The sequence below is a fragment of the Patella vulgata genome, chromosome 2 (genome assembly GCF_932274485.2).
Source record: "Patella vulgata chromosome 2, xgPatVulg1.2, whole genome shotgun sequence".
NCBI lineage: Eukaryota > Metazoa > Mollusca > Gastropoda > Patellidae > Patella > Patella vulgata.
The window spans coordinates 44,855,763-44,876,335 of NC_065880.2; the positions used below are offsets into that span (position 1 = coordinate 44,855,763).

Consider the following 20,573-nt stretch of genomic DNA (forward strand, 5'->3'; position numbering starts at 1 on the left):
TGATTAAAGTTATTATTTTATTAGGTCTACCAATTTACATGCAAAACTTTCGTGGTTAGGGTCACTTATTTTATTTTAACCAAGATTAAATCAAGGTGTATGACCAATCGATTGAACCTGTCAAAATGTTCAACCCAGTATCCGAAAGTTTGAGACAAATTCACGGACAGCTTATAAATAAAGTGTTCACGATGTTCAATACAATATATTTGATCATTTGGGTCTTTGGGTTGCATATCCAAGAGAGAGAGAGAGGGATGGGGCTTAATGTCCATTTGTAATAAACTATGTCATTTCGGGACTAACGTATGGTTCAATTTTTATTTCAATCAATCGCTTTCGTAGGGATCTTTAGCAGTGGGGAGAAACCGGAGGACACGGGGAAAACCCACGAGGTTGGGCAGGCGACTCTAATATTTGTCATGCACAAGTAGAGAATCGAAACCTATCCAGCCCTTATGATGCAACGCGCACGCGGTAACCATTCGTCCACCCAACCCCTCTTTAATAATTTAATTTTGTATTTTATTTGGTTAAAATAAGATAAGTGTGTGGGTGAATATCCATGGAAGTGAAAATAAATCCTTAATATCAACAATATTTCTCTTTTTTTGATAGTTGTATTTTTCAGTTGAAATTCTGTTTATCTTCTAATATAAACGAAGACATAGAAGAGTTAATACAGTTTTTAACTGATGGCAGTTTGGATGAAAATCACTGCTAATATAGTCACCATGATTTTCTTGGTAAACTAGAAAATATAAAATTTAGACGCTGACCATCATATATAAAACATAAGACCTGAACCAGCGTCAGAACCAGAATTGACGTAAACCAGACTCAGAAGTATTTGACACGTATAAAGAAAATAGTTAGTAATGGAGCTAGGTTCGTGTTATTTTGAAAATCGAGTACAAAATGTCTACTATGCTAGATGAGTGGATAGCGGTGTCCGATACAACAATCAACTTTCGTGCATAAGTAGACCAACTTCAGATGTCGCCAAAAATACTGCTTAAGAAGACCCCCGCCCCTTCCTTCCTCCCTTAAGAACACCCCCTGAAGATGGTCGACTTATGCACGAAAGTTGATGTCCACTCATCTAGCATAGTAGAAATTTTGTACGCGATTTTCGAAACAACCTGAACCCAGCTCCCTTCCTAAGTATACTGCAGGCTTTAAATGATAAACAATGCTTATATTTGATTCAATTTACTGAAGGCAATAGATGTCCTATATAAAACGCCCATATGTTTTTGTCAACCTATTTATTTTATCACACTGTAACAAGAAAATGAAATAACCACTCAAGAATAAAATAACCATTTTTCGTGGATTTCTTAGAGCCAAGATCTTTTGACTAGATGTAAAAAAATAAATACGCAACACCGACAGTCTATAATTATTATAAACGATATAATTGCGATTTTCGTCTGGTTGTTTTATTGATATTTTAATGAAATGAATGCAATGGGGTTTAACGTCCTATTTGTCCGCACCTACCGGTCTATTGAAGGACATACGCCATACAGTGAGCTATGATGAAAATGTTGCCCGGACAGTAATTGAATTGCAACTGTCAAGGTCTCTTTTACCATGTAGTCGTGCCCCAACTCTTTGTTTCATCCGAGCGACTAGACGATGTTATTTGCTTGCACTACTGACAGGGAGAAACCACGGTTCAAACTTTCTCGACCAAAAGTGGATTCAAACCCTAGACATCCTGGTTAGCGAGCCAGTGTCTTACCCAATGAGTCACTGTGACTCCAAATCCTTTTAATACCAGTGTCGACAAAACTTGCTTTCAAGGAATGTGGGTTAACTACATTAAAGAAAGGGAACGCTGTTCTTTTAATCTAAATGCACTTACAGTTGTCAAGTTTTGGAGGGGAAGTAAAACGTATCGTTTAATTTCGTCACAGAAAATACATGTTGTTCGTCTTGTTAAGTACTCTTCATGCATGTAGTGTGTCTGGACATTTTCTCAATTGTCTTTGAAGTTCTCAATAGCTTTTAAATATATGTTTACCCCCGACTCCATCCTGTCTGAAAATGCTAAATTATTGGGTTTCTCAATTACAACTGGCCTATATGGTTCGTAATAACACAAAGAGGGTGATCACTTAAATATGTTTTACATGTACATGTATTAATCGAATTCCTATCATTCTATATACCCATAGCTGATGTGGCATAATGTAGACAAAATGCCAATAGTAACAACAACACACTCTTGATAAGAATGCAGATTTTAACCGAATCAGATTGAAGCCGATCACAGTTGTCTCTTTAATTGCACATTTTCAGCGGGGATTAATTAACTCACTTGCATGTGTTATACAAGATTTATAGAATGAATTTTATTGATATTTTTGACCAAAAGCAATCTTTATCTGTCGCTATTTTATTCTTTAGCTGTCTTCAAATCTACTTAAAATGAAAACTTTTGAGTTGAGAAAAGAGTGGTATGACATAGATCTCCACCGGTGATAATTTACAATTGAATGTATATATAACTACGTTAGCCATGAACGCGCGTTCGGGTCATTTTCCATTAATTTAATTACTCGCCTTACACGACTGTAATCAGGCTAAATAAGAATCCTGAAAGAAAGATATTGCCCGGACTATTAGTATAAGCTGGAATTTTGAACAATAGGCTTTACGGGATAAGGGAGGAGAGTTTATTATAGCAATGAATCTTCACCAGCAGTGCTAACGAACTCGGGCATACATCACGCAGTGTGTAATTAATGAGGGACATGGGTACACGCAAACGTTTTCACGTTACATTGGCTTTTCGTCTCACCCGAACGACTAGAAGTAGTCAGGCCCTCCGCCCTGCACCACAGTCCAGAGCAAACTAGGCTGGTGATCTTTCTCTGTTAACACCATTTTACCTCCTGGTTAGTGCACTAACGCCTCACTTGCTGAGCTACTCTAGAAACTTTGTCGGCAAACATCCGGATCGAACTCGAGACCTCGGAACATTTTATTGGGATTTTGTAGACTCTATAATTCACATGCAATACAAGACACTGTCTTTGTTTCAGTCTCAATCCCCATACGTCTTTACGGGTTTGCTGTAACATTGTGTACTCCAGTTAAAAATGTGGGACTCACGGTGGCTCAGTGAGTAGCAGACTGGTCGCAGGTTCGACCCCGGTGTTGGCCGAGAAATTTCATTGAGATTTTCCCGCGTGGTTTCCTCTTGTCAGTGGTGCTGACCTGAGGCCCTTTTATGGACAGCTGTCTAGTCGTTCGGATGGGAAGATAAACCGAGGTACACATTGGCATGCACGTAAAGGACCTCTGCCAGTTGGAATTCGATATAAGCGTAGGCCGTAGCGCCGTTGTCTAGGCAAAATTTCCCTCACAGCACACTGTATGGTGTATGCCCGTCTTCATTAGCCAAGTCGAAGCAGAACAGTATGACATTAAACCCCATTTAATTCCATTTCCACATCACACACATAACATTTACACAACACAAATTTACGGACAAGAAACAAAACGCATAAATCACAAACAAACGCACATAAAAGATTAAGTGAATGGACCCGGGGGCTAGCCGTAAGCGTCCACTGCACTGCACAGTCCCGGGCCTGTAGTGATATAGACTTCACTCAAAAATGAAAATTAACAATAAGGAGAAATAATCCCAAAACATTGTATAATACTAGTTTTATGAACTAATATGTCACATGAAATATGAATTGTCTATGCAAGTAACCATGTCGGTGAAATGTAAGGTACCTCCCCCCCTCCCATAAGCCACTTAAAGTAAGTGGGTATTTCTAGCTTAAAGTTCCCTTTGAATGTCACTAAAGGAGTAAACCCTTAAATAAAGTTAAGGCAAACACTGCTGGACAGACTGACGATTCCCGTTCCAATTTATGATTGGTCAACAGTAGGGTTAACAGGCAATAAAATACAGCGTTATGGCCCTATAGATGCTCTATCGATAAATGCGATCCATGTCAAATTTGTGGGCGTATAAACGTTTTCTTGCTTAGAGATGAAATAAAATATGTTATTCACGACATAACGACAAATGTTCTATTTATTTTATGATTTTTCAATCATTTTAGGTAACACTTTTATTTCACTGATAAAACGCGGTATTCCACTACTGATCATAAAATAAAATGTTTTATACGCCCACATTAATATATTGTCATCACCTGGGTCCGCCAACAATTAAAGGATTTGATATTCGTATTAAAGGTATGGGTGATTTGTTTAAACTTTAAGATAAAGCACCTTATCCAAAAAAAAAAAGACCATCACAGATCGCGACGTAATCTCACACTTCATGAAAACAAAGCAAATCGAAGCTTGTCTACCTAGATCGGAGTATTAAGTGCGAAAGAGTTATTGGAATTGTGTAATAGGAATAACCTTATTGAATTTCAGAATTTAGTGCAAATCACAGTTTTCTTTCCTCTGTATTAAAGTTTATTAAATCTTTTGAAAACAATTTTGTTAAATGGGAGAGATGGGGTTTAACGTCCACTTGACACAGACTAGGTCATTTCGGGACGTAGGGGGTCTCTAGCAGTGGGAGGACCCGGAGAAAACCAACGAGATGGGACAGGCGACCCTACTCCTTGTCACGTACATCTGGGGAATCGAAACCACGCCCGTGGACTCATTGAAATACCTTATGATACAGCGCGCACGTGCTAACCATTCGGCCATCCAACCTTCCGGATGGTCCCGAAAGTAGGGTGTTAAATCTCAATTTATTTTATTTCTATGCTACGAAATTTATTTACATAGATAATATTAGGCAGAAAAGACAAGACACGTGTACGTGATATTAATTCCATCTGGGATATATTAATTGAAAATATACCGAACGTCAAGGTGTTCATATATTAATTATTCAACATATTCATCTATATTAACCGGTTTGATTAGTTACTTTATCTGTATAAAGATCGCTTGAAATTTTGTCTAGAATTCTTGGGGGCTTACACTTGCACTTATAGGTGTCATAATTATATCACAAAATGAATAAAATCTGATGATTTACATATTTGAACCTTATTGCCCAACGATAAATGATTAATTATAATTATTCAGTCGAAGTCGTGATCATTAAGTTATTAAGATGACCCACATCTGTCAAACAGTCACTAACTTAATTATCGTTGATGTTAGACCGCCAAGGAGAGGCAGAAAAAAAGAATATTTTTTTAAAACAGTTTTCTTCCCGAAAGTTCGCAGGTTTTGATATTTTCATATGAATTCCAAAGCTTTTTGAATTTTTGTTCAAAACAATACCAACGCTGTCGAAGATTGGACAGATTATTAAAAACATTGTAGAGAAGTTGTAGATTCTACTTTGGAAAGGTATACATCAAGAACTGCCGATTACGAAATATAATATAAGTAGTTGATACCTTTTGTAGACATGACGAATGATAATTGAAATGTAACAGTCTGGGTGATCAATATACCGATTATTAATACTTTCTTTTATGGGAAGTGGATAATACAATTCAGATTTAACAATAAAATATATGTATAATTCATGATATGAAATGAAATGGTGTTTATCGTCTTACTTTTCTGCATTGACTTGGCTGATGAAAACTTGCATACGCCATACAATGTGCTGTGTGTGTGGCGGGGGGGGGGGGGATTTATCCAGTAGTGCTACGACCTACTCTTTTGTCGAATTTCAACTGTCAACAGTTCTTTTAAGTGCACGCCAACCTGTATTAGAAATCCGAACGACACGTCATGCACCACTGACGCGAGATGGAAGCACGCTGTAGAAATCCAGTCGAACGATCACAGCCAACACCAGAATCGAGCTAGTGCCTTAATCATCGAGCATCCGCGGCTACCGTATAATTCATAAACTATGTGTGTTATTTGGTACATTTAGATAATTGCTCCAGCAATCCTCAGACATTCAGCAATTCGCCGTGGCATGGTCCTAATCAACCGTTCAATCACGATTTGTGGCAATCTGACCCACTACTCTTGCAGTGCCATGGCCAATTCTTGCAGTGTTGTCATTGACGTTGACGAACATGTCTCCCGATCAAATTAAACGTAATACACTAAAGAAAAAAGATACGCTAAACAGTAAATTTAATGCAAGAACCGACAGGAAAGCAAACATGGATATGATAAACCAGCAAGCGGCAGTTTTCATCAACCTTTCCTTGAAGTGTCAAATTTGACAATGAACCCCTCCCACGTGTATGGCGCTATTGCGTGTCGCACATGCAGCTCAGTGGTTCTGTTGGGGCGATAAGTTCTTCATCTGTGACCATACTCTCAAAGCATGTCAAATGTCCATGACTATTTATCATATCACAACTTGCATAGGTATTTGCATTTCAATATCCCCTAGGGTTAGGGTATACATGTATATTGTAAATCGGATTCGATGGATTAAATAGAACGCGCTTCAACCCGGTGTCTTCTATATTGCTTTAATTTTATATAGTAAGATTTACCACAGGTTTACAGAAACAAACTCTTTATATATACATTTAAAAAAGACAGAACTGTACATGTCCTGATTTCGCTGGTTTTGTATACTAACTCATTCCTATTACTTATATTACAAAAATGATTGGATATATAGGGGCATATCTATTATTCTTCTCAGACGGTAAACATTTTAAGTCGAAAAGTGAAAAAACGGTGATAGTGAAATATTTTCACAAATCTGTAAATGTTACGAAACATAAGGAAGTAAATGTGCGACACTTATTTTTGTCAATATTTATTTAGCAAGGGATAAACCCTGTCTATGCTATGCTGCTAAACGGGTGGCAATCAAACTAACTTATAATATTGATCATGTCTGCTCTCACAGGCCATTAAGAGCTTTACAAATAGACATATTGGTTACAAATTAAAAGCCCAAAAGTGACACAAAGTGACAAATTAGACATAACCTTAATGAAGAAGATTGTGAACTGCCATTTTTCCTATCTTGTACAAACGAGAACTAATTGTAGGTAAATACTGCTTAAAGGCATGAACTCTGCATTTATAGCAATATATTTTAAACATGTAATATATGCTGAATTCAAATTTAACGCCCAATACATTACATTTAGGTTTTAGACAATTCGACATTTATGATAATTAATTATGTAAGGTAGAGGGAATTACTTTGCTTAGATAACAGTGTCGTTTCTAGCTAAAGTGGTACATGCTGAAGACATAAGTACATGAATTCAACGACCAGACAACCATAGTTCCGTTGAATCATGTCCTTAGTGATCAGGCTTGAAACTTCGCCTACCAAATAACAAACGAAGTGATAATATGTTATAACTATCTAATAATCGTTGGAACAAGACAAAGAAATTACAATACCAATGCATTTACATTCAAATGAGAAATGGGTAGAACGCATGGGTGCCCCTTTCAACAATATATAAAGGTTTCTTTATTAAGATAGGAATAGATCGTTAACAAGCAAGGTTAGCTTCTGAGTAATTTCATAATAGAATTGTATATATCGCTACTTTTCTAATTCCACTGCTACTTTGTAAAGACGCGAAGGTGCTAGGGTCTTTGGAGGTTTTATTGGTTATCAATAAATGTTAAAAGTCGTAGATATTTCCACACTTCCTGTATTATGTTTGGTAATTATGAAGCAATTCGTCTTTTTTCTTAATGTCCCATTCCTCTAATTCCAAAATCAATAACAGCTTAACAGATACACGTATTTAACCCACAACTCTTAATGACAAAATGCACCATGATTTTTAACTCGTGTTTTAGTATAGTGGTACTTATACCACTCTCGTCGTAGTCATTATATTAAGTGAAAATAATTCTGAACCAGTTGAAGGTTTTCACAGAATATGTAACGTAAATGTACCTTGGGTGGTCCTTATGCAAATAAATTCAATTAAAAGGAGATCTAGGTGACATCATAAAGGGTTTAATAAGTAAATACTTTCCGGTAATGATAGGCTATATATCTTTCTTAGACAATAAACCTACTCGTTTATTAATATTATTAAATCGGCTGACTTTTTATCAAAAATGAAAAAGTACCATTCATAATGTTGAAAGATCACCATATTTAAAGTTCAGCATGGGTGGGGGGGGGGGTAGAATTACCTAGTAGCTTTAAAGAATAATTAATAACGCATCGAATTTCGAAAATGTAATATTAACTCCAGGAAGACAATATTTGACATTTTAAAATTTTTGTCGTTAGATCCAAATTCAATACTTCAATATTGAGGGGATCTCTCAGTTATTAATATTGTCTTTCAACTAGTAGTACATATGTCAAATCAAAAACAGACGCATGAAATAAAATGGTTCTTTTGTTGGCATAATTATGCTGTGGGTCTTATGCTCCTTGTTAAATCCCATTTAATAAGGAGATGACTGTAACATGCCATGAATGACAAATTGATTATTCCCCCTATTGGTGTTTAATACAATCATACACGATCTATCTAGAATGCGAATTCCAGCTGTATTGCTATTAATGTTAGCATGCCGTATGGCCATTTGGTCGGATCTTCGTGGCAACGTTCATAATTCGTAATATTTGACAATGGTATACCTGCAGGTTGTGTGTAAATGACCTAGGCATAAGAAGTTGCACGAAGAGTTTAACTACAAAACAGTACGGCTTTATTACGAAATGGGGAGGGGGGCAAATGGTTAGCGAGGCGCGTTTTATAATAAGGTCTGTCATTCCCCGGTTGTACGTGACAAGGACTGGGGTCGTTTGTCCAACCTCGTGGGGTTTTCTTCGGGTCCTCCGGTTCCCCCCCCCCCACTGCTAGAGATCCGTACGCACAAGCGAATTATTGAAATAAAATTGAACCATATATTAGTCCCGAAATGGCCTAGTTTGTGTGGGTGTTGAACCCCATTTCTCTCTCCCTCCCTCTCACGTAGGGTTTTGGGGGCTATTCACATTCTTGTTCTTCCATCTTCAACAGGCGACCTCTTCGATAAAAGGGCTTAAGACTCCACCAATGGACAAGAAACCTGGCTTGCTTGTTCCTTGCACAATTACGCATCAGTCGGCGGACTTCGATTATTGATTTGACGACACAATTCAAAGATGACGCCATGCTTGATTCCCAGTCCATATAGTTCTATTTAGTTTGCTTTTCATAGAATTTAACCACTTTAAAACATGCTTCCTTTTATATTTTAGGCTGTTTTGATGATGATAGCTGTAGTTGGGATTTATGCTATTTGTTGGTTGCCATTACACGTAACAACAATAGTTGGTGATGTGCACCCCAGTATCTATGATGTAGATCACACGCGGTATGTATGGGTTTTCGCCCACTGGCTGGCCATGAGCAGTTGCTCTTACAATCCATTCGTTTACTGGTGGATGAACTCGAGATTTCGACAAGGTTTTAGGGGCATATTAACTTTTGTGATACGATGTGGTTCAAAGGATGATAAAAATATGTTTGGACCGGATAAATCATTTACGGAATTGAGTGTTAACACAAGACATGCATCAGAAACTTGTGCCACTTCTTTCAACCCAAAAGAAGATTTTATGTGAATTGAAAATAATTGTTTAATTCCTTAGCCGGCTGTTTAATTATGTTTATTTAAACAAAATAAAATTGTGCTCATTAACCTAAATGTTAAAAAATATATATATATCATTTCAACGGAAGGGGGGTCACACATTTATTATTTAATTTGAGAAAATATTTACGTACAATAATTACCTTTATCTGATGTGGTGTGAACTGAAAAGCATGACAACAAACATTATATTGCTAATATTTATAAAACACTTGCAATTATTTGGTGGCTCAGTGAGCTGGACATTGGTTCGCTAACCTGGAGGTCCCGTGTTCGATCCCTGCGTGGCAGAGTTGCAGGGCGCTGGAGGAGACAACGTATAGTCATTCGGATGAGAAGAAAAATAGAGATCCCATTTACACATTGGCGTGCACGTAAAAGATTTCACATAACACACTGTATGGCGTATTCCCGACATCATTAGCCCAGTCGGAGTAGAAGAGTATGGCATTAAACCCCATTTCATTTCATTTCAATTTGTTCTTCGTGACAACCTTCTGTTGTTATATATTTCCATTAAAATAACGCTCAAATGCTAAACTGTAGCCTAGCTTAGAAATATTTAACGTCGGCGAATATTTAAATGTTCTTTAAACCTGCATACACCAGATAAATAATCCCCTGCCATTTACAGTCTAATTGAAATGTTAAATGAACCGTTATTATAACGTAACCGAAGCAAAACACAGCTAAACGAAACCAGTGATAGAGAACGATGTGGCTTTCCTCAAAACGAAAACCCCAAGGGAAAAATAAGTGTGCCCAACGATAGACTGGAGTTTGGTCATGTCCGTGTAAGCCTTCAAATAATCAGCTAGGGTGGCTGTTGGGGTGGACAAATCTAAATAAGCATTAACCATCCCATTTATGGTGAAATCCAGTAAGTGGTAAGGCAGCACTACTTAACAGACACCCATCAACAGGATTCGAATAATATGTTTCAAATCGTCTTTTAGGTTGAACACTCGACCCCAATCCACAAGTACAAGTGTGGCATCCAGACCACCCCACTTGACTCAATGATATACCTTATAATCTAAAGCGCACACGTTAGATCATTAGACTCGCCAACCCCCTATAGGTGAAGGATATAGATAATGGATTAGGTATTTCAACGTTGTATTTACTTATTGTAAGAGTTTCGACAGTTTTCTGGAGACGGCATGATTATGAGACTTTAAAACGTCAATAGCAATAATATTGGATAAGGTTTAAAGAACATGATTGTTTTTAAAGAATGGGACGTTGGAACTGATCCTGATCGGAGAACAACAATAACTTTGGACAATCCACGATGAGCCCCTCGTCACTTAGAGAATCTATATATTATGAAATGGTGAAATCCGGTGACTTAATCTCCTTAACTAAAAAGACCAGACATCTTTGATTTGGTTAAAAAAAATTCAAAATGATTGAATTCATTTGAACTATTATTTATTTAGAGCTTGTCCAATAACTCAGATTAACCCAAATTAACACTATTTTGTCCAAAATTAATGAAGTGTAGTCGTAAATATGCTTTTGATTTGTAGGCGTTTAATTTATATCTTACTACAACGGTTATTTTTTTTGGCCCCCGACTTTTGAAGATGAGCATGTTCTGCTTTTGGTAAGCAGAGATAAGCAATTTGTTTCGTTGATGCTTTGGGACACGATAACCTTAGTTCTAATTAAGTTAGAGTGAGATAACTTGGTGTATAGTTTTATTACATCAATACCTTGACTAAGTTCGACAATAAACATTTTCTGCTGAGGGTATGCAGAGCGATAAGCAATTTGATTGGTCAAGACTTTGGAACATAACAACTCTGCTTTTAATTGAGGTAGAATGTTTAAACTTGATGAAGATGTTCATTAGGTGAATGTCTTGACTGAGTTCAATGATTAACATTTCCAGCTAAAGCTAAGCAGAGAGTGGTGAAACTTAGTGTATAGTTTGATTGCTCGATACTTTTGAAAAAAATAAATGTGCGATTAATTAATATGTATCATCTATTTATTTTGTGATTTCGGCAGGGGACATCAGCCTCACTGTTGGCTTGTTTAAAGGACAATATTGGTGTCAGTCATTATCACATATGTGATAGAACTAATTAAACATTTTCCAAATATAACTTTAACACAGAGATCATTGCTACGATAGCTGAGTAAAACAGGTTTCCTGAATCGGAAGTCACTACAAGCCAGGCCTTTGTTTGGCAGGAGTGTGTATTCAAATGCATATTGACATGCACGTAAAATATCTATTGCCTGTGGGAAATCGGAGAAGAGTATAGGCAAACGTCCATCTGGCAAAATACAAATGTTTGTCCCAAAATGATCGAATTAGTGTGTTGATGAGCCATTAAACCCCATTCCATTCAAATCGTTTATTTATACCGCCACCGCTTTCTGGAATATTTCTAGATACACTATTGAGTATGCTTCAATCAGTTCCTTATATCCAATTTCGATAAATTATGTCGACATCATTTTCATTAGAACGCCATTAATTTCGTCAACATGTCAGACGAGCTTGAGCAGACGCTAATGGACGACATCTATACCATAAACTACCCCTTTGTGAACATCGGTTTGCCTCGGGACAAGCGGTGTTTTATTAAAGATTTTCCGTATATGAATCATGAATTTAATCATGAGAAAAATATCAACTAAAATGCAACTTTGTTTCTTGGTTTGGAATTGTGTGTGTTTTTAAATAGATGTCATTACCATGTTTATGCGATATTTATAAACTGGAATATGTAATACTAACGGCAATGTGATCTACCCATTAGTGATTATGTACTGAGCAATTTGAAAGGATCATCAGGAAATCAAGCTAATTATATGTCCTTTTTATCAACTCAGATTTCATGCTCTTTCAAACAGGCAAAAACAAAATTACCAGCAAAAATGATATCCCGTAATAGCCATGTCAAGAAAAATCCCAATGTATTCTAGAATTTTACAAATCATCTCCTAACCTATAAAAGAGGGAAGGATTCAACAGCAACATTTGATTCGACGCGACTGAACGGTATTTGTTCATACCATTGCCCCCCCCCATCCTATTTTCAATAATTGTTAGAACAACAATGATTTATACACAACAAATCGCCTAGCGATAAGAGATGGGTTTTTTTTATGCCTGGAGACTAAACAAATTGAATAACAAAAAAAAAAAAAAAAAAAAAATACTGATTGGAAAGTATGGACTACTAAGCCGGATCATCACTTTCTTTATACACGGCAATAAATAAAACCGAGCCTGGTGGATAGGTATATCAGAGAGATTAATAGACAATTATTGTTACTGAAGCAAAGAATTTGTGATCTAAAACCTTTGAGCGGAAGTGGCAGATGTAAATGACCAACCCGTCGGAAACGGATATCAAACTCGTGCTAACCGTATATTACACTTTTCGTGCCGAACGAAGACTAATTATGGAGACTTCGATGAAATAAGACCAGTGTGTAGTGTACTTCTATATGGTTCCCTCTTCTGAAAACACATTTTGAACTGTGCTATATCAATGAATGTTTACAAAACATATCTAATAAAGGTCACAGTCGTTGCTGTGGGGGGTGGGGTGACTTTTGGTCTACTACAATGTAAAATAAAATCAACGTTGTTTAATATTATCGCATAAAGCAAGCTACAACCTGAAATAGTTAATATTTCGACCATTGGGACAATGCGGCGAAATTTGACGGGGTGTTTTTTACACGGGTCAAGTCGTAGTGTTAGTGATCGTCTGGTGGTAAAAAAGACAGTAAACGCAGCAGACACTGTCCATTTTATTTACTGCGGAAATAAAAAACCCTTTGGATCTATACTCTTCAAAAAAAAGTAGGGTATATTGAAATGCAATTTTTTTTAATGATAAATAGTCATGGACACTTGCCATGCTTTGAAAGTATGTTCACTGATGAAGAACTTATCGCCCCAACAGAACCACTGAGCTGCACGTGCGACACGCAATAGCGTCATACACGTGGGAGGGGTTCATTGTCAAATTTGACACTTCAAGGAAGGGTTGATGAAAACTGCCGCGTGCTGGTTTATCCTATCCATGTTTGCTTTCCTATCGGTTCTTGCATAAGATTTACTGTTTAGCGTATCTTTGCTTTAGTGTGTTACGTTTAATTTGCAATGAGACGTCTTCAACATGATGAACGCTTACGTGCTATTGGCATGCTTCAAATGGGTTCTACACAGCGATTGTTGTGATCAGCAGACTGTTGAACCGGTAACAACAAACACAGAATGCTGATGATAGACGTCGTTCAGGTCGTCCTTAGAGCCACTACATTCGTACACAGGTCCTGCGAAATCGAGGACAAACGGCCAATCAGCTTTCTGTAAACTTGTACTAAGTTACAGGAATTCGAGTTACTCCCCAAACAATTAGATATCGGCTATATGCAGTTCATTTGCATGTGCGACGACCGCGTGTTGTGCCTCCATTAACTCGCCAGCACATGGCAAACAGGCGTCAATGGTGTAGGCAGCGTAGAAATTGGGGTAATCTACGATGGGCGCGTGTAATGTTCTCAGATGAGTCCAGAATTACTCTGAATTTCACCGATAGGCGTGCTCGCGTTTGGAGGCGTGTAAATGAGCGTCATGCTAACGCTAACGTCAGACAGATTCGGGCGTGGGTCTTTTATGGTGTGGGGAGGAATCACCATGACTGGCAGAAGGGACTCGCATATTGTTCAAGGAAGGGTCACTGGTGTGTACTACCGTGACCACATCCCGGCACCGATAGTTCTGCCTTTTGCTCAACGTGCAGGTCGAAGCTTACTCCATCCATTCATATTTTGAGCCCACAAAATATTACGCCTATGATTTTGGTGTGATTTCTTATAGTCTGTGTGTTTAGGTCCGTTTTAGCCTATTTACGAGTTCTAATCTATAATACTCCTAAGGTAATGCCAGGGATTCCATTATTCAATATTTTAATATGATCTGGAAGAATGAATGGCTGTTTTCGTTTACTGTCGACTAACTATACTGTACTAGAGATATAGTCACCAGCACAATGTACTACGTTATTGGGGCTATTACTTTTGGTTTCGGTCAATATATAGTTTTGAATAGGGTTGTTATTTCGGTGAATGCTTGGGCAACTTCTCTACGATTAATTGCAATTTAATAGGTGGCAAAATGTTACGGTGGAAATGTCTGAAGCCGAAACATTGATGATCAATGTGTACTTGCCAAAATGTCTACTCTCCACAAATACAGCAGAGAACAGATGTAGTTCTCGATGGAAATTCCACAATTTGTTTTATGTAGCTGGCGCTCTAACGCCCTCTTCTGTGTTTTATTAAATTGCATCGATTACAAAATTATAACTTACATGTATTTTCAAGTACTGAATTGGAAGTGTTTTTGTCATTTTCCCGGCAATACTATATACCGGAAAACACCATTTTATACTGAATACTGGAAAACACCGGAAAAACACTACATACCGGAAAACACGCTAAATACCGGGAAATACCCTAACTAGGTATCCCGGAGATTGGCACCCTAAATAGGTAACCGGGAGCCTGGTCCTCTGTGTGCCTGGGTCAGGGTTAGGGTTAGTTTCCGGTTTATAGTATAGTCCTTCTCCGGGTTACCTATTTAGGGTGGTTTCCGGTATTTAGTGTGTTTTCCGGTATTTAGTGTTTTTCCGGTATTCAGTATAACATGGTGTTTTCCGGTAGTTTTCCGGTCTTTTCCGGTATATAGTATAGCCCTCATTTTCCAATGATCGTGTACGTCGAATATTTCCTATTCGGCTTTTGTGTTGAAATATTGGAAAACTTAATGCATATAACTTTAATCCATTTATATCATTTGGACATCAAGATGTCAAAGGGGGTTGGATGGCCAAATGGTTAGCACGTGCGCGCTGTATCATAAAGCTTGTCATTGAGTTAACTGGCGTGGTTTCGAATCCCCGGTTGTACGTGACAAGGAGTAGGGTCGCCTGTCCAACCTCGTGGGTTTTCTCCTGGTCCTCCGGTTTCCTCCCACTGCTAAAGACCCCTATGCGCAAGCGAATTATTGAAATAAAACTAAACCATATGTTAGTCCCGAAATTACCTAGTTTGTGTCGAGTGGACTTTAAACCCATTTCTCTCTCTCTCCCTCCAAGATGCCAAAACCCCGTTTTGCTATTATCTATCGATGCTATTAACACGATAATTCAGTTACTATAATTATCAAACTTATATCTTAATGCCCACTGTTTTCATGAGCATAACCTGAGGCCGGATGTCAAGCTTTGGAGGCGCTTTACTCCTTCTATTATGGCAACTTTTAATAGGAATAATTCCTGTAAGTCGTCGATAAGATTTATTTTCAAATTACAATGAAATAATAATATATCAGACGCCGTTATAAGATTTATGTCGACGTATTCTAATCATAAAATGTTCTCGGTGGTTGATTATATCAGGTTCGGTCGGGTGGTATTTAATTTTAGTCTTCGGGATTATGTTATCTCTTATAACTATTATAACTAAGTCCATTCTAAGTTTTTTTTTAACCTTCTTCATTTGAAAAGAACATTAAATCACTGACTTGTTGATTAACGAAAGGGTTTATGGTGTCTGCACAAATAGAGATTAATACGAACAAACATAACCATATTTATTGACAACAGATTTATATCACTGTACATCACGTTTCTGTAAAAAAAACATTTTAAATTATTTTGAAATAAGGGTGTGTTTTTATTTTTCTCCTAAAGGATGCATTTATAAATTTGATATTTTCATTTGATCTCAATTATATATACTAAGCAGCAAAGGAAACCTAAGGTCGGTATGTTACTCTGAATAGACGCATTGCATAAAACTTGCCAAATGTTTTTATTGTATATTTGTGACCACATCTCCATCTTTACCTGAGCAATAAGGCTCCGTCCCAAACACAGAACTGAACCCAGGAAATGTTTTCAAAAACGCAACCTGACTTCTGAGATGGTAATGCGTTCTCCATGATTTTCATGTAACTCATGCTGCACGTGCTGTTCACCGGGACCAGCCCTATAAAATGCACCCCCATACCGTTGAATCATTCACACTACAACGTCAGCAGCATGCCACGACTCACGACAGCTCGGAGGAACCAGGCGCTTAGAAGACTCGACGCTGGCCACACTGCCCAAGCCGTTGCCAATCACTTCCAGGTCAATGTTCGGACCATCTACAGGCTTCAGCAACGCTCACCAGGGGTTAGCACAAGGAGACAAGACCGCCATGTTGTGCAAGACAGTGGGAACACCCATCAGTACCGATACAGTGCGCCGACGTCTCACCAGAGAGAACATTCATTGCCGTAGACCTTACCGTGTACCGATCCCCACCCCTCCCCATCGACGTCTACAGTTTGCCCAACATCACCAGAACTGAAGAAACAGGCATACCACATTTCGCACGTCATCGAAACAACGTTTTCCAGCATGACAACGCCCGTACCCACACCGCCAGAGTTACTCGCGACTTTCTACAGTAGAACGGTGTCAACGTTATGCACTGGCCAGCCCTTAGTCCAGACTTAAACCCGAGTGAACATCTCAGTGTTGAAATTAAGAGACTTAATAACGGCGTACTTAGACCAAACACAGCCGATGGATTGCGCCAGGCTTTTCTGAGAGTGTGGTTCCAGGTGCCAATGGTGTTCATCAATCGTCTGGTCCACTCCATGTACAGACGCTACGCTGCTGTTATTGACACTCGCGGTGGACATACCAGATACTGTTGTATAGACTGTACAGACTTTAACCTTCTCGTAATGTCTTGGAATTGTGATGCATTAATCGTTTTTAGTCGTTTTAGAATGATTTAATTAAAGTGCCTCTCTGATTTTGAAATTGTACTGATGTGGGTTTTTCTTTGCTGTTTAGTACACCGACCTTTCTGTTACTGACCAAGAAAGAGGCTGATAGACATTTTTGTTAGAAAAGCTTTATAATTTTGTAATTTGAATATTTTTTAAGCCCATTTTGATGGTTATTTCTCATTATAACATAATACTTATGTTTATGATGATTCTTATCAATTTTCAATGGTTTCTTCAGTTTCCTATTATATAGAAATAGTACCTTAGGATCAGCTTGTGTTGACTGATATTTTAAAATAATAGCATATTACTGCATATTACACGATATTGGCCTCAGGGAACACATGATCTTTGTCACCGTCTATCAGGATTCTACATTTTTTATACTTTTTACACCAATCTATTCGAACGAAGAGGAGATCATTAGTAACATAGTGCAAAATAGATCCGAACTCTCTTTAACGTCATTATTTCACAACGTAACGTCACGGTTATTAATTTTGTTTCATACTTTTATAAAAACCCATTAATAAGTTCTATCATCGATGAATTATTTGATGTGCATAAAGAAATGCGATTTCTAATTGATTACTTAATTAGTAAATATATGGCCTTATTGATCAATGTCATTGAATACCGCCAGGATGTAGACATAATTTGGGTATAAATCACAAACAAACAGTATGTTTATAAACTAGTAGAAATCATTGCTTAATCAAGGTAAGATAATTATATTACCCACACATTTTTTTCGTGTATCTTGACTTAAACTATTTTGAAATCAATACAATGTCAACCAGATAATTATCAGAATGGTGAAAGAATATGACTATGATAATTAAACAATTCTACCTTTAATATTAATAAAGAGCCCGGAGTTAGGCTGATGTCCCCCACATCAACAGCGACATCAATAGATGGCACACTGTTATCTTTCTGTAAAGCATCGAGCAGTCAAACTGCTTATCTATACTTAGTCTAAGCCGAAAATGTTCATGATTGGAATTAGTCGAGGTTTTGGTGCAATGAAACTAACTATACATCGAGTTTCCCCAGTCTCGCCCAATTAGAATCAAATAGTAAGTGCAGGAGGACCATGTTCCAATCAAACAATTATATATATATATATGATCATAATCGAACTTGGTGAATACATTTACTTAATAAACACCTATACCAAGTTTGAACACTCTTTTAGCTCGGGTAGCCACCATGACTCCGTGAGTGGGACGTTGGCTCACTAACCTGGAGGTCCCGTGTTCATCAGAATTTTCCGGCGTGGTTCCCCCTTGTCAGTGATGTAGGACGGAGGTCCTGACAAGGGACAGTGTATAGTAGTTCGGATGAGACGAACAACCGAAGTTTAGTGTATACATTCGCGTGCGTGTAAAAGGACCTTTGACAGTTGGAATTCGAAATAAGAGTAGGCCATAGCACCGCTGTCCAGGCAAAATTTTCCTCAAGGCATACTGCATGGCGTAGGAGCAGAACAGTAGGATGTTAAACCCCATTTCATTTCATTTCTTTTAGCTCAATTATAAAAGCAGAGTTATTTTGTGTCAGAAAGTGTGACAGGTGGGTCAATTTTAATAGTTACGCTTTCTTCAAAAGACGGTGGGCAATACATTAACTTAAGTATACCATTTTCTGCTGGTATCTGTGTTATTGGTAATGGCACCAAAGTTCCTTGGTGAAGAAATAAATTCCGCAGAAACAGAATTAAGAAATAAAAATACGTCCAGTTTTAAAAATTCATAAGCTGTATAAAGGAAACATTAGAAAAGAATCTGGGCACTCCGTCGTTCAAAGTATGGTAAATAATTAAAATATTTTATTTATTGTAGTAATAATGGACCTCACCTTTGTTCCAGTCTTTAGGATTGTGCTACTCTGTGTCGCACTGGCTACAGTTATGAGCCATGCTCATGATCACAGCGAGGCAGGCCACAGTCACGAATCTATACCATTTTCCGAACCTCGTGGTGCTGCTGCAAATTTGTGGAACATGCAAGGCATGATTATCATGTTTGTGGCAGGAACTGGATTACTGTCCCTGATAAATACCATTCTGTCATAGAAATTGACAAACTAATAATAGATGAAGCACAACCTGTAATATAAAGATCAAGACCAGCATTGTAATTGTGTTCGACTTTTGAAGTGCGTCGTCTATCACGGAATTAAAAATTATTTACTTAAAAGGGTTTTCGTAATCTAATCATTATTTCATTTTCTTCAAAAGAAAAATTACAGTGTATTGTTATATTTATGTATTCAAGTCTCCCTTAATAAATCAATGGATATTATTGTATTATGAAAGGGACGTCGGGGTAACAACCAGAGAATGTAATAGTACTTTTTAAGATTTTAAATCATAACCTATATGTACTCATGTTTTGATAAAACTCTGTTGAACTGATAATAAAAAAAAATGTTTGAGTCTTGTGTTAACGTGGGACATAAGCTATTTCCTCGGAAACATCAACCTTTTACTGTCATTTAAAAATGTTGGCAGCGTCACATTGGCATCCTTTCCGTTATGGCCTGGTGTAAACTAAATTAAACGTTAATGTCTCCGCCATGTAGATAACAAATCCCAATTCGGCGTGTGCTATAAAGCCGCAATTAAATATATTTTATATATCAAATACTGGATGCATATTTATTTCTCATCCCGCACATGAAAAGTTACAAATCATGTAAGGTGGTTATATACTTCACGTCTGATTTGCAAAAACAAAATAAATTACAATTCTAAATTTCGCTTGTACTCAAAAAGGAAATTTTTATTTATTAAAAATTGTATACAGAAGTAAAACAAGACGTGGTTAGGTATCTGATCACTACTTAAAGCCAGATGCGGATTTTAAAAGCTGTGGGTAGATGAAAAATTAATATAAATAAACAATATTAATTGATCAATATTTGACTATGTTCGATAGTGTCGGAATCGATGTAGCTGCAATATTGTAGCGGCAACCACGTCGGTCCATTCATTTAAGATTTGCGCAAGTAAAAATAGCCTCAAACGAATGAGTTGCAACAAATATTATCATAATTCGTATGGAAATAATTGTTTATCTCACAAACTACTTAGTATGAACCATAAATATACTCACCAAACAGTTTCTTTTTAATGCATTCTACATTTTCAAAGCGATATGGATGTACACGGGTGGCA

At 37.4% G+C, this 20,573-nt stretch overlaps 1 protein-coding gene and 1 long non-coding RNA gene across 3 annotated transcripts in view; both read left to right on the plus strand.

Moving 5' to 3' along the window:
* The window catches only part of LOC126811572 (RYamide receptor), a 265,432-nt gene extending 255,828 nt beyond the window's left edge, over positions 1-9,604 (plus strand). For both annotated transcript variants that reach the window (XM_050537264.1, XM_050537265.1), the window contains one exon: positions 9,173-9,604. In XM_050537264.1, coding sequence (XP_050393221.1) covers positions 9,173-9,538 — 366 coding nt within the window. In that variant the 3' untranslated portion in view covers positions 9,539-9,604. The remainder of the gene's footprint in view (positions 1-9,172) is intronic.
* Positions 9,605-18,098: 8,494 nt separating this feature from the next.
* Positions 18,099-19,717, plus strand: LOC126811584 (uncharacterized). Its single transcript, XR_007675656.2, has 3 exons — positions 18,099-18,112; positions 18,923-18,967; positions 19,237-19,717. It is a non-coding gene; the product is annotated as an uncharacterized LOC126811584 (long non-coding RNA).
* Positions 19,718-20,573: the final 856 nt, after the last annotated feature.